The sequence below is a fragment of the Haliotis cracherodii genome, unplaced genomic scaffold (assembly GCF_022045235.1).
Source record: "Haliotis cracherodii isolate W230 unplaced genomic scaffold, xgHalCrac1.p SCAF_3, whole genome shotgun sequence".
Taxonomy (NCBI): domain Eukaryota; kingdom Metazoa; phylum Mollusca; class Gastropoda; order Lepetellida; family Haliotidae; genus Haliotis; species Haliotis cracherodii.
Window position 1 is genome coordinate 56,051,790 of NW_027266286.1, and position 14,987 is coordinate 56,066,776.

Consider the following 14,987-nt stretch of genomic DNA (forward strand, 5'->3'; position numbering starts at 1 on the left):
CTAAAGTGATTGACAAGATTCAGGAAAAACATGACAAATATGCGGAACTCTTTTTTGAAATGGCATCCCAAGTACGCAAGTACCATTGTTCTTGGTGCCTTAGGTTTGGTACCTCCCAATCTGTTGACTGACATTGGGAGAGTACCCAGGTTTGCTGCAAGGAATATAACCCTTCAGACAATCTGGGTAATGCAAAATGCAGTGTTGGAGAGTTGTCACATTCACCGAAAAATTCTGGGTGGGTTTGGCAAGGCTGTCTGGGCTGCGTGTAGAGGGGGTAAGGGCCCTGAGCTGACGATGAACCTAGCCCGCCTGACTGTGCCAGGATCACCCAAACCCACTATTTTAATTTGTGTATAATCGTAATCATGATGATAATAATACTAATAATAAGCCATTTGTATGGCTCTTTTCCATGCTGGATATCATGCTTAAAGCGCACAGTGTTATTACCCCAGTCAATGAATCAGTGTCCGATTTCATTTCAGTAGAAAAGTCTGATCTCTAATTCGTGTAAAAGCTTGACATACTTCCTATTTCATTTCTTGTTGGTACAGTGGTCACCCTGAGACCTGTTTATTGATTGTTTTGCCAGGGACCCCCAAAGTGATTGCTGAGAGCCCCCTTGACATATAGAAGGCCCAGGTAAATCCCTGTGTTATCATGAGGTCATGTCGCAATACAAAACCAGAGCATGTATGTTTGTAAGCGCAGCGTCTTAAGTTGTATGTAAATAAAGTGTAGGGTATGGTATTCACTGCATGAACAAGAGAATCCAAGCCATTGCTGTTTAATGGAATCAGCTTACGTAATATCTTTTCGGAGGGTTTCCGGCTTTGTTTTTTCGTTGATGACGCAATATTCCTTGAATGTTGATATTCTGTCTATTGTGTTGTGACCTTTCTATTGCAACATACTACTACTTTATACATGTTTTGTATGCAGCTAGAGGGTTGCACCGGTTCATTTTTTGGAATAAAACTTGATATTGACAGTAGTGGGCGACCTCACCCAGGTGAACACTACCAAGCTGACTGTCGTTCATTTAAGAATTGACCTTCACTTTGTGTGAGTTCATTGGAGTATGAACCTTCATAGAGTGAGGGCCAAACTGTATGAACGTCGGAGCTTGCGACGACGTTCATACAATGTTTGGCCCTCACTCTATGAAGGTTCATACTCCAATGAACTCACACAAAGTGAAGGTCAATTCTTATAATTTTTTATCACAATTTCTTACCTCAAAGGATGTAGGCCAAGATCTAAACACAATTTTATTTAGTACGTGTGACTTCATGTTTACACTGACAGCCAAACAACAACTAGCTATATCGCGGAATAAAATAGTTCCCCAAAAAGAGAGGTGACATGAGCGAATGGATGCAGAACTTGCTCTTCAGAAACATCTAACGCAACACATGTGTTCATATAATATCCCCATTAGATGAGAAAGGTCTGTAATGAACTACCTCAGTAAGTCAGTCACAATGACAGCGCGTCGTAATACATTTACATCAAGTACAAGACGTCAAAATGGCCGACACGATAAACGTGACGGGAGGATTTCCGAAGTTGTTAATGAACCTGTGGCGGTTACATGTGTTAGTCATCATTGATCAACTAACCGATTATTAAAAGGTGATTAAAGATGCGTCAAACACACACCAAGGTAAATTCGTAGATTGCTGGAGACGGTCACTGTCAGCCTAGACACAGATCGAGTCGATACTGATTTGGATGTGCATTTTTTCGTTTGTTCATTAGGATGGGCCGTAGCGAGGAAATTCGTAAACAATCAGGCAGTCAAGCTCTCTTACGTTTCTCAATGTATACTGAATTGCTGAGACCAAGATTAAAGGTTCTAAATGATCAGAAATAATGCTTATGTGTGTTTTCGTGCAAGGGAATTCCCAGGGGTTTCCCCAGGTATGTGGAAGTAGTCCGTCAGTGTTTACGTCATTTCAAGAACAATGTCTCGTGAAAAACGTATGAACGTCAAATTGTGTCGTTCATACACTTATGAACGTCAATTTCGCGGTCATGTGACCGACCTCTCGTCCAATGCAAAAGCCGTATATCGTGTAAACGTCAAATAAAAAAATTATTTCCCGATGAACGTCAGTATGTTACGTGATTACGTTGTCAATTGAGCGGAGACATACAGAACTACTTTAAGGGAATTCCTCAATGTCTAAATTCCGGGTCAGAATAGGTCTTCAGCAACCCATGCATGCTGTTAAAGGCGACTATGCTTGTCGTATGAGGCGACCAATGGGATCGGGTGGTCAGGCTCACTGACTTGGTTGATACAGGGCATCGATCCCAAATGCGTGGATCGATGCTCGTGATGTCAATCACTTGATTGTCTCGTCCAGACTCGATTATTTTACAGACCGCCGTCATATAGCTGATATATTGCTGAGTGCGGCGTTAAACAACAAACGAAACCAATCAAACAATGTCTAAAAATAACATTAAAATCATTAGGGAAAACTGAGAGTGACATCGATTCAGGCTAAAAATGATGCACACTTTGAGGCCAGACAGATCACGTGTATGTCGGGTCACCAAAATGAAGCGTCCATTTAAAGCTATAACAGACAGTGCTTGACTTGCCACAATAAATCACTGAACTCCATACTGTCGTGTATTGCTTCGGGAAGCCCAACTGCTCTACCTCAAGCGGTAATCCCCGTCATCAGCAGCCGTAGTATGACCCAAACACACCCAAAGTTCACAGAACGTTAATATCAATCCATTTTCAGCATCAGCCGGTCTGGATTTCTTTCCAACGCTAACTTTTTCTGGGTGCTCATTTCAAGTGAATGACTTTTCCGTAGCCGCCATTTTCTACCGTTTGTAAAACCAAGGGATGTCACTCCAAATGTAATGTTTGGAGTCCAAACTTTGGACGGATGATGTCATGACGTCACGACTCTCCGCGTTGATATAGTTCGCTTTAAATAATTAGAGTTTGATGTTTAATGGATAGTTTTGTTATGATTTATGTATCTGTCAATATAAGGATTGATGTTGTATTTGTTGACATTCATCAGCTGATGAACACAGTGCTTCACGTGACCAAATTTTCCATTAAGCGCTTCGCACGTCACGAAATTTACTCACGTGAGGCACTGTCTTCTTCAGCTGAATTCAAGCTTTAAATGATTAAAACAACTGAATGATAATTGCAGATGACAAAATTGGCCATATTTGACTGTGAGACATGTGAAAACACACTGAGTTCAAGATCATTTAAAATGAAACAATAATTAAGATGCATGATTTGAAGTATGACTCGACTCAATTTATCTATATAAAACATGCACCAGTGCAACCTCATAATCATTGGGGGGCATGGGTGGCCCAGTTGTCTAAGGCGAGTTGTGTCCCTTGGGCACGCCAGAAACCTATGATTGTGGGTTCAAATCCCGGTTCGCCCCGATTATGTTTCTAGGTTTGTCAGCACCATACCCGTGCTCGTGGGTTTCACCGAAGTGGTAAACGTCTGAGACTTGCATAACTTCGGGCTTTCCTCCCACATTTAAACTGTTAAAAGTGGCGTTAAACCCAACTCACTCGCTCATAATTATTGACAAATGCACCCTAATATTTTTGTCTACAATTTTCATTTTGTACTTATATATGTCTTTGTTGTTGAACAAAACATCAGCAATATTCATATAAGAACGAAGTCAGCTTGTCTGTTACCATCATGGTTTCCCCTTGTCTATTTTTAGTGCAAATGATTAATATTTTGCTTTGCTTCGAGGTTAAATATATATTTGCAGTAACTTTGTCTCAAACTATTAAAAAAAAAGAGAGTGAAAATTGTGACTGAACTTTGTTAGAATAATGTGTAGATCTAACTAAGTTACTGTAGAGGTGAATTGACCGTGATGTTGAAAGAATAAAAAACAGGTAAGTTCCTTACGTTTTTTTATTTGTTTAAAGTTGGGACTGAAAATAATTACAGGGGACTGGTAAGTTTCAAAACCAGCTGGAATATTGTCAAGTTCCTAAAGCTAAGCCCTGTATGATAAATAGTGTGTGAATACTATTGCCATATTACAACACCTCCCAACAATCTGTCACATTCAGTCGATGGGGATGTTCACGAATATTCCATCAAAAGTTGAGTCGTTAGGTATCACCACAACAATATGTATCATTAAAGCCATATTAATTTGCTAAAACATCACCCTACAAATAATCCCCACAAAAGCTGTTTTCAGTCACGATGGAAGCCTGCTGAGCCCTAATCTGCTATCCAACACTCCCCCAAGCCTATTACGTACCCACAATTACAAGAAATCACTTACATAAATATTTATTTCCTTATTCATTGCCACACTGTACAAGAATACAAGCACCAAGAAGGCCAGGTTCAGTTTGTACAGTATCGTCCAATTAAATGGGATTAGGTGGACTATAGACCGATTATCACGTCTATCCCAGAGGAGGGATGACTTATATATATAACGTATTGTGTTACCTACGTTTGGAAGTAGGATTTGGAGGGATGGATGGTAATACTATTATATCGATTGTATGATCCAAGCTTTTAAGTTCTCAGTTGGTAGCATTATTGTGTAAGCGTAGCTTACAGTAGGAGTAGACGGTGATGTTTATTTAGAATTGGGGTATTGATCTTCATATTTGTGGTTTGTTTTATTCAGTGTTTTGAGATCGATTGTGGTGAGGGTTTTGTTTTTTTATTAATTGGTTTATATTTTCCTGAGCCTGAAAACCCTTTTTGCAATAAAAAATACCGGTATCACAAATTGTTCTCATACATGTCCTGATGCAAGATATTAAACTCGCCGTGAAAGCATGTTTAATGAATTGTTTAGAAATCTTGGCCAATCTATGATATTAAATTATAATATATATTTTAATATCTACCTACCATATGTTTACACAATCCGTAAAGCAATAAATGAAAAGATAAGGCCTAATGATTGATCCTTCATCGTATGCGATTGCTATGATTGATTGTAAGTGATCATTATTTTCTTTCAAAGGGTCAACTATTTGTTAAATCTATACATTAATGTAGAATGGCATTATCACTCTATCCATGAGGTAGTTGAGTTTATGAAACAAGGTTTTTAATGATTGAAATCTGAGTCATGGTTCAAGTAGCTGCTATGACATAGAAGTGTATGGAAATGCAAAATTATCATGAACTAGTGTAACTGAAGATTGAGTAACATAATGGAACAAGCCAATTTAAACAGTAACGGATCACAAATCTAACATAGGATCTGACACATATTTTATGTATTTGAAGATATCCAAAGTGCACAATACAACAAAGTGTGACACATTTGATGCAAGTATTTTTCATGAAATGTAAAGTTGGTGTTTTACTGTAAAATTTGTGCAAGATGTTTTGCTGAAAAACTATGTAAAATACAGGTTTGTTTTAACTGTTTTGAATGACTCGATGCTAAAAATAGACGTCCAGTCAGATAAGATGATTTAATTAAGCAGACGCCAGTATACTTGCTTTGAATTTTGCGTGCCGTGTCAAAAACAGCCATAACGTCTGCCATAACGTCTGCCATAACGTCTGCCATAACGTCCGCCATAACGACGTCACCCTCTGTCTTACTACTCAGAAAAATATCTTTTCCAGCTAAAAATTAGTTTGATAAGTATTCTGATTCGCTTAATTACATCTAGAACTTGCTGGGTTGGCCATGATTTTGAATGCATATCTATGCCAAACTCGTATTCAGAAGAGGCATTTTGATTGGTTGTTGATTTCAAGCTTATGAGAGGGGCAATCGGGTAGCCTAGTGGTTAAAGCGATCGATCTTCATGCCGAAGACCCGGGTTTGATTCCCCACATGGGTACAATGTGTGAAGCCCATTTCTGGTGTTCCCCGTTGTGATATTGCTGGAATATTGCTAAAAGCGGCGTAAAACCAAAATCATTCACTCACTGAAGCTTATGAGCAAGATAAATTTGGTGGGGAGATGGAAAGAGATAAGAGAGATGCAGCTGGTGATCTCATGTCCAAAATGATGCCATGGTGGCGAATGGGTCCAGGGGGTTGATCATGAAAGAGTGGAGGGACAATACACTTGAGTGTTCAAGTGGTATTCCTCCTTTGTTTTCTAATGACCGCCTTCGTGGTCTAGTGGTAGAGTGTCTGCCCGGAGAGCGGAAGGTCCGGAGTTCAATCCCCGGCCGCGTCATACCTAAAGACGCTAAAAGATGGTACTTGTTGTTACCCTGCCTTGCGGTCGGCATTAAGGGGCTAAAACAAGGACTGGTCGGCTAGAAGTCTGTATGTTGTGTTGGAGTGGGGTATTCATGTTAAACTGCGGCATGGTATCACAGTGGGCTAGCACTGCATAACCAGCATACGTCCAGACTAATACACACACGCAACCACCCAACCATGCACGCAACCACACATGCAACCATGCACCTGTGCATGCATGTCGCTATGTTAGTGTAATTATCTTGAACAAGAAGTTAAAACCCATTTCACCTCACCTTTGCCTGAAAATTTATATAAGTATTTTAACCTAGGAACAACAAGGTGCCACAATTCTCTGTACAGATTTGCGTCCTCATGGGTAATAGTTAACTAGAAATAGTTGAATACTTAATCAGTGGTTTTTCTATTTTATCATGAATTTATTGATTTGTCATATAAGAATAATGGCAGTGGATATTTTCTTAGGGTCATTAAATTTGTTATCAAATCAGCCATCCAATTCATCACTTTGCTATTTATTGATATGCTAAGTGATCTGGAATAGCTACTGGGTTAATACACTTTCAAAATATACATTAACGTCATGACAAAGTTTGTACAAGTATAATTGCTTCTTTGTTCACTGTAAAACATCACTGTACCCTATGGACCATTGTTAGAATTAGGTTACAGGTTTTATAGACGGCCCGCTCGGGAGGTTGTGTCTACCTGTCCTAATGTCCCCGCTCGTTAATGTTTCAAGGTGTATTGAACCAAGGTAAGAGAGCTGGCGTGTTGCCAGACACACTTCCCGACCATGTGACCCCCTTTAGCTGCCCCACGATTGATATGCTCAATAAGCTATACCTGTTGTTTACCTGGTTGCCGGGAGACCAGTCACCTGTCAGTGAGCACTGTAATAAGTGTATTTTCAACTCTATTATGGCGGCCCGCCATGTGATTGGAGCTACAGGAGTAAGCATGACATATCGAAGCACCTGACCACCTAGGGGATGGAATAGGGGACGGTTCCACTTGACCGCTTGCACTACTGCTGCAGCACAGGTGATAACGAGAAGACAGGTAGGTATTGATCAAGGGTGCTGGAGCTTAGGTTATTGCTGGGTGGGTGGGACTAAGCTGTCAGCTCCGCGGGGGGTAAACATCCACCAGTCACCAGCATCCGTACATTTGATTAGATTCCAGATTGGGGGCAGGTAATCAGCCTCATTGTCTAAGGTGGCAGGAAACTGTAGCACACTGACATCACAGAGAGTGGAGGTAGCAGGTTGCAAGTCATCGCCTGGTGTACTCTTGGAGGTTGTTTATGTTTATATTGTGATGTGCCTTGCGTCAGTCCACCAGTAGCTATGGGCTGACCGGAGATGACTAACCTGTATCACATTGCTGCCAACAACAAATTCGGTAACAACGTTGCCGACACTCCTGGAACTAACAGTCAGAGGTCAAGCTGAGATATTGTTCCTGGATTTCATCTCAACAGTGATGTCAGCTTTGGATTTGGGATAGTTGTTGTGAAGTGCTTCTTGGACTCTTACAGGACTATTATTAGATTCCATGTGGAGTAGTTGTGAAATCCCCCTCGTCTTGTGACGACAAGTGCCTTGCATGTGGAGGTATTGTCCATGTAGACTTATAAACAGTTACTCCGTGGTGCTGTGTGGTAGGACTTGGAGACAATGAGGATATATCTTGATTAGGAGGTGCTGTGGATCAAGTTGACTGGATTTTCACCTTAGAGTTCACCATCATGATATCCCAAATGTATAGATATCCATTGGTAAGATTTTAATTTATATATTTGGTTTCTGAATGAGATTTTATTAGGTATGATCCTGATCATTCAAATGAAAATCAGGAGATGTCTATGAAACATAGTGAATTTAGTTTACCTGGTCAGTACAATTTTAACCTCATGATTATGCGAAAATATTAGAAGTAGGTACTGTATTTGACATAATAAGCACCCAGGGAGCTCTCAAAATTAGAAATAGGGGGCTCTTATTAGAATATTATTTTGGTGAAAAACAACAGAGTCGAAAGATCATAAATTTTGTTGTTTATGCCTACAGCCTGAAATGTTTATTTTCGACAGATATATTTTTCCAGACTTAAATTTCCCATAATTAAAGATGCATATAACACATGTATTATACACCAATATATAAATCTTGTGTACATTGATGAATCGGAAGGGGTGCTAATTGGGAATGTTCACTAGCCTATCGCTTATGAGAGCGGGGCGCTTATTACGTCGAATATGGTAAGTGGTTTGGAAGTGTTTATTTGATCCCTACTTTTACAATGGGAAAAGTTGAGAATGTTTATTAGTCATATATATATATTTGGCAATGTTTCTTCCTTTAAATACATATGTATGTATTTCAGTATCTTTCATCCTCTTTAAGATTCTCAACATCTGACATTGGAGTTGTCATTTTTTTAAATAGACGAAGGACAGCGATTAATCATAAACAACTTTCAATTTCCAACTCTCACAAGCAAAAGCAGCTGGCTGAGATGTTGTTTTTGTCCTGGAGTGAAATACAGACTAATTTTTTAAAAAGATGGTAAAGAATTAATGAAATCCTCCCATTTCAAAATGTCATCAGCAAATCAAACATTTCCATCTTGTACATGCCCCACTCATAGTTTGCCCCAGCTTGCTGGGCCTTGCCACGTTAGAAACTGGCACTAGTCCTATAATCCTTGCGAAACTGACGAATAGTTTAGGCATCCAGGACTAGTATAGATTTGCCCTTTTTAAGGGTTTTGCTAAGTGTTATCATTATGGACACTGTTAGTTTCTATCGTCACTACCTATTGCATTATTGAACGAATGACATGTGGGAAGTCTTCAGTGGGCTAGTGTGGTCTTTGTAAAGTGTTAGAGTTTAGACTTTCTACATAACCCTATAGACGCCTCAGTGGTCTAGTGGTAGAGCGTCCGCCCGGAGAGTGGAATGTCAGGGGTTTGAGCCCCGGCCACGTCATACCAAAAGACTCTAAAAGATGGTACTTGTTGTTACCCTGTCTGGCGCTCGGCATTAAGGGGTTAAAACAAGGACTGGTCGGCTCGGAGTCAGTATACTGTGTCTGAGTGGGGTATTCATGTTAAACTGCGGCATGGTGTCTCAGTGAGCTAGCACTATAAATCGGCATCAGTCCGGTCAAGTACAAGCAGCCACACAAACACACACACACGTGCATGCACGTCGCTATATAAGTGCAATAATCTTGGACGCGACATTAAACCCAATTTCACCTCACCTCACCATAACCCTATAGACATGGAGCATGAACTTGGTTGAATTGTCCCTGACCATGAGGGCTTTATGTTTAAGAATGAAAATTGGAATTGTATTTAAGGCCACCAGGCAGATATAGCTTTGGTTTTCTAATAAACAGTTCAAATAGGTGCACAGGTGGCCCAGTCGTCTAAGACACCACAAGTTGCAGAGTTGTGTCCCTTTGGCATGCCAGAACCCAATGATTTGGATAGAATGCCAGATTTGCCCTGATTTGTTTTCAGATTTGTCAGCACCATACACAATTAATGGCGTAATTGTCTGAAATATTAAAGACCTGCATCACTTCAGGCTTTCCTCCCACATCATGCTGATTCGCTGTGATTAAAGTGTAATACTGTTGAAAGCGGAGATAAAGCGACTCGCTCTCAAATTCTGTATGTATGTAGTTGCTGAAAAAGTAGGTATGAGATGACCAACTTATGAAGATTCTTCATTCGTTCGAGGCGTCTTCCTCTTGTTCTGAAAACATATGTTTTTCCACTGGCAGCCATCTTGGAAAAGTGGTTGAGCTCAGCTTTGAGATGTATATTTATATGATGCTTATGGTGAATATTTATATTTTGGCTCCAAAAAAATATATTCATGCACATTAATGATAGATGGTCTAGTAGTGTCAGGCACTGCAATTCGTTGTACAGAATTGTGTCCCTAAGCCAGTGAGCCATGCATTGATTGGCTGGTTGTGGGTTTGACTTTTAGATTCACATTGATTATGTTCTTTGGTCTTTGAGGACCATTACAGCGTTGTTTCACCACAGAGGGAAAGGCTATGTTCTGTTTCACATTGTGAATTGATAAGCTGACACACTGTGATGTAACAGAAATACTGTTGAACTGGTGTCTATCCCAGCTCTCTCACTGTATATATACAATGTTTGGGGCATCAGCTTTATACTGTATCGTCGGCAGCTTCATTTAGTGAATATTTTACACTTTTGTAGTGTTTTTGTATGAGTTGAGATGAACTATTGTCATGAGCAGTTTATGAGTGAGTGAGTGAGTGAGTTGGGTTTAACACCACTTTTAACAGTATTCCAGTTATATTGCGGCGTGTCAGCTTAATGTGGGAGAAAAGCCCGAAGTGATGCAGGTCTCAGACGTTTACCACTTCGGTGAAACCCATGAGCACGAGTATGGTGCTGACAAACCTAGAAACATAATCGGGGCGAATTGGGATTCGAACCCACAATCATAGGTTTCTGTCGTGCCCAAGGGACGCAACTCTGCACAGCGAATCGCTGAACTGAAGTTCATAAATAGAACAAACAAGATGCTGGTACAACATGATGTTTACTCAGTCAATAAATACGCAGCCATCTTGCGGCCCTGGATGAATACTGCGGGGCAGCGAAGGCATTTGGCAAGATAATAGCATTTAAAAATCCGTATTTGACATCATCCAATATGAAAAAATGATATTGTGATACATATCGTGGAATGAATGGACCTCAGTTTACCGATATAATGATAATACTGCACTCCCTTACTATCTTGTGACTGCCATCTGACTTTCAGCATGTAAACTTCAAGTGTGAACTGTGACATGACATGCAGGTGATGTCACCTCCAATATTATGATGTTATGATATCCATACATGGCCGCGTTCCCCAAAACGATTATCGTAAGCCAGTGTTAAAGTATCGGAGTTATGTTCACCTTATCGCTAAGATTGCTTTATGGAACAGGGACCAGTTAAGACAACCGACTTGCGTGGGTTTATGGGACAGTGACTGGTTGATCAGATAGCTAGATTCTTTATTGTGTCATCATACGTTTGTTTACACTACAGAGCCCCGTTATACTTTCTTTCTTACTGATGCTTAAACATATTGACGAGAAGAATGTATTGTGTCAGTTTGCCATCTCATTTGTAAGTTATCCCCGCAGGCAACTGGGTTTGAATAAATCCTCAGATCCTTCCCACTTTATTGCATGTTGAACGAGGCAAAGTAATTGGATCAGGTGGCCTTGGTGATGTGGTTGATTGCGTGTCATCAAATCACGACAGCGGGGACTTTGCTAAAAATATCAACCTCTGGTTTGTCTGGCGGCGATAGAAATTGCTACACTGCCAAATAGTTGCTACACTGCCCAATAGTTGCTACACTGCCCAATAGTTAAGGTATCATAAGGACTAGTAGAAATATACCCTTTTTAGGGGTTTTGCTATATATTGCCATTATAAGGACTAGGGGACCAAAACTGTTAGTTTCTGTCGCTATCTGGTCAAGACCCGATTACATGAATGGAAATTAATTTACAAGCATGATTAGTAATAACATATGGCAAATTAGCAATGTTCTCCAAAAAGTTTGAAATTCTTCTTGCCCTTAGGATGCCTTAAATTAACAAAACTAGTCTGGGCTAGCAGTCTAATTTCCATCCCTGGGTTCCTGAGGCTGCTGGTGATACAGGTGAAAATTTGCTGAGTCAGAGAGCGGCGTTAAACAACATTGACTCCCTCACTCAACTGCAATTAAAAAAATAAATTACGAATATTTACAAATCCAAATTGATTTCCTGCATGACGTTGCATCATACAACCAAGCTGAATATGTGTGACCAAATCTGTTTGCATGCACTACCACAGTTGACTAGCTATGCAAGTTATTTGCTGATTCAGCTGTTTTGGACCTCCAGGTAAGACCCTAATGGTATTCACATGCAGAGAAGCCATGATTTATAGGCTTAGAACAAATAACACATGTCAAAACACAGGGACGGCCTGGGCATATAATAATTGGTGTGTGATTTATTGTTGTGGATTGACTTGAGTATTAATGGGACATAATGACAATGACCAGTCTTTAGTTAGACATGACAGCTACAGAGCCACAGATAAGCTGCGCATTTGCGTAAAATACCCCCCAAAACTATTCAAAACCCAATTACTTTCAGTTAACTTGCGTACAGAAACGCATGCATTAGATGAAAAACTCAATTTTTGAAAACAGCACGCGTAAATACCCAGTGAAGCTTTTTCAACATGCATACAAAGGAGCTAATTTCTGAAACACAGTTACGAGCTAATATATTTTCCAAGTCAAGCCTTTAGTTATATTTTTTTAATATTTTTTGAAATCTCAAAACGGGGGAAAAAAAGTGATGAATAGATGAGTGAAAAAAATATTGGTTACCCAATGAAAAATGTAATATCCCAATTAAAATAGAAACCTTTGAGTAAAAACTCAAATGCTCAAAAAGTTATCTGGAGCTCTGCAGCTATGTCCCAGGAGTTGGTTACAGCCCGTGGGATGCTGATAACGTTATTGGTTTTGTAATCCGCAGATTATGATTTTGCTGATGTTTGTAAGAGGTCAATGTGCAGTGTTTAAAACTAGGATTGAAAATGATGTGTTTTCTATAGAGAAATTACATTTGGGCATTTTCATGATCTTATATATTCGCCAGATTAACGTGAATAAGCACACTGTTTCGGATAGTTTGGATATCAGTCGTCATTGTCGTAGAAAGTGTAGCTTGAAGGTGGTAGAGAATTATGTGATGCATTTTGATTACTTAAAACGTAGCCAGGGTACATTTCGAACTCATGGTTACAAAAAGGCCCTACTACACATGCTTGTCACATGAGGTGACTTTGTGAATCAGATGGTCAGACTCGTTGACTTTGTTGACTACATGTGACATCATACTCTGAAGGCATGGATCATTATGCTTATAAATCAATCAACAGATACATGGTCCAGACTTGATTATTTACAGGCCTCTGCCATATTGTTGGAACATCATAGATCACTGCATTAAAATAACACAACTAAACAAAACATATCGAAGGTTATCCACAGTCAACGTAAACTCCATCAGTTCCAGTAAACTTCATTCATGTTAGTCCAAACTAATATTTGACAGAAAATGTTTGGAAAGACAAGTTCGGTGTTGCAGACGTTAACAGTTTTGGCACGGACTTCTGTAGATTCCCATTGTCTGAAGTTGGGGCACGGGTGGCCCAGTTGTCTAAGGCACCGTGATTCGCTGTGCAGAGTTGTGTTCCTTTGGGCACACCAGAAACCTATGATTGTGGGTTCGAATCCTGGGTCGCATGGATTATGTTTCTAGGTTTGTCAGCACCATACCCGTGCTCGTGGGTTTCACCGAAGTGGTAAATGTCTTAGACCTTTGGGATTTCATCCCACTTTAGGCTGACACTCCGTGATATTGCTGGAATAATGTTAAAAGTGGCATTAAAACCCAACTCACTCACTCTCATTTTCTGACGTTATCTCCAGCATCAGTTATCCAACAGTCCTATGTTTGTTAGGGATGTTTATGATGATGATGCTGGTTAGGAGATTGACCTGCACATCCTGTTATTACCCTGTTCAAGATGCTGATCAAACATAAAGAACAGTGAGTCGTTGCCTGCAATGGACTAATGGTTGGATCAATTCTGCATGTTGAGTAATTTTCTTGCAAAGGATATTGATTGTGGATGTCAGATTGCTTCCATTACAAAAGATACCCCGTTTTTCTCTCCCTTCCTCAAAGTCTAGAATAAATATTAATTGAGGTTCTGATGTACATATATTGATTTGTTTGAAGAAGTCAGGATTTAGAACCTCATCATGGAACATAAGTGTGTTCATGTCTGGCTCAAAAATGAATCCATTGGCTTGCTTTGGCGTTTGAGAAAATAAATGGCGTTTTATGGATTCTTGGAAGTTTATCCCAGGTTTTTCGCTGAAATGCACAAACTTGTCGGGTCATGTTGTCCTATCAGCAGTCAGCGTGAGGGAGAAAGAGGCTGAATGTGGGAATGTTTGTTCTATCAGGACTGTGTGTTGACTGAGTTGGAGAAAGAGGATGAATGTGGGAATGTTTGTCCTATCAGGACTGTGTGTTGACTGAGTTGGAGAAAGAGGATGAATGTGGGAATGTTTGTCCTATTAGGACTGTGTGTTGACTGAGTTGGAGAAAGAGGATGAATGTGGGAATGTTTGTCCTATTAGGACTGTGTTGACTGAGTTGTCAGGATTAATTAAAGGATCTGATAGTCATTAATTGAATAAAAGCTTGTTTTAACAGGTGATATGGAAATTTTCTTTTCATTTGTTCTGGTAGAGCAGGGGCAGATGTCCTCATTGTAAAGGGACGGTAATTTTGTTTCTGGTTCAGATGAAAATGCTCCGGAATATTATTACGATAGGTTCCTGGGGTAATTGTAGGTGTAAACACATGTACCAGAGGGTTGGTTTACACAGCTTCTTGGAACACTGGTGTATTGTTTTACACAGGTTCTTGAGTACAGGGGTGTTGGTTTACACAGCTTCTTGGAACACTGGTGTATTTTTTGCACAGGTCACGAATACTGGTGTATTGTTTTACACAGGTTCTTGAGTACAGGGGTGTTGGTTTACACAGCTTCTTGGAGCACTGGTGTAATGTTTTACACAGGTTCTTGAGTATTGGGGTGTTGGTTTA

General features: G+C 40.0%; 1 protein-coding gene across 1 annotated transcript in view; it reads left to right on the forward strand.

The window, feature by feature from the left end:
* The first annotated feature begins 7,945 nt into the window (after positions 1 to 7,945).
* Positions 7,946 to 14,987, forward strand: part of LOC139475545 (serine-rich adhesin for platelets-like) — a 49,190-nt gene continuing 42,148 nt past the window's right edge. Inside the window, exon 1 of the mRNA XM_071258735.1 lies at positions 7,946 to 8,016. Coding sequence (XP_071114836.1) covers positions 7,987 to 8,016 — 30 coding nt within the window. The 5' untranslated portion in view covers positions 7,946 to 7,986. The remainder of the gene's footprint in view (positions 8,017 to 14,987) is intronic.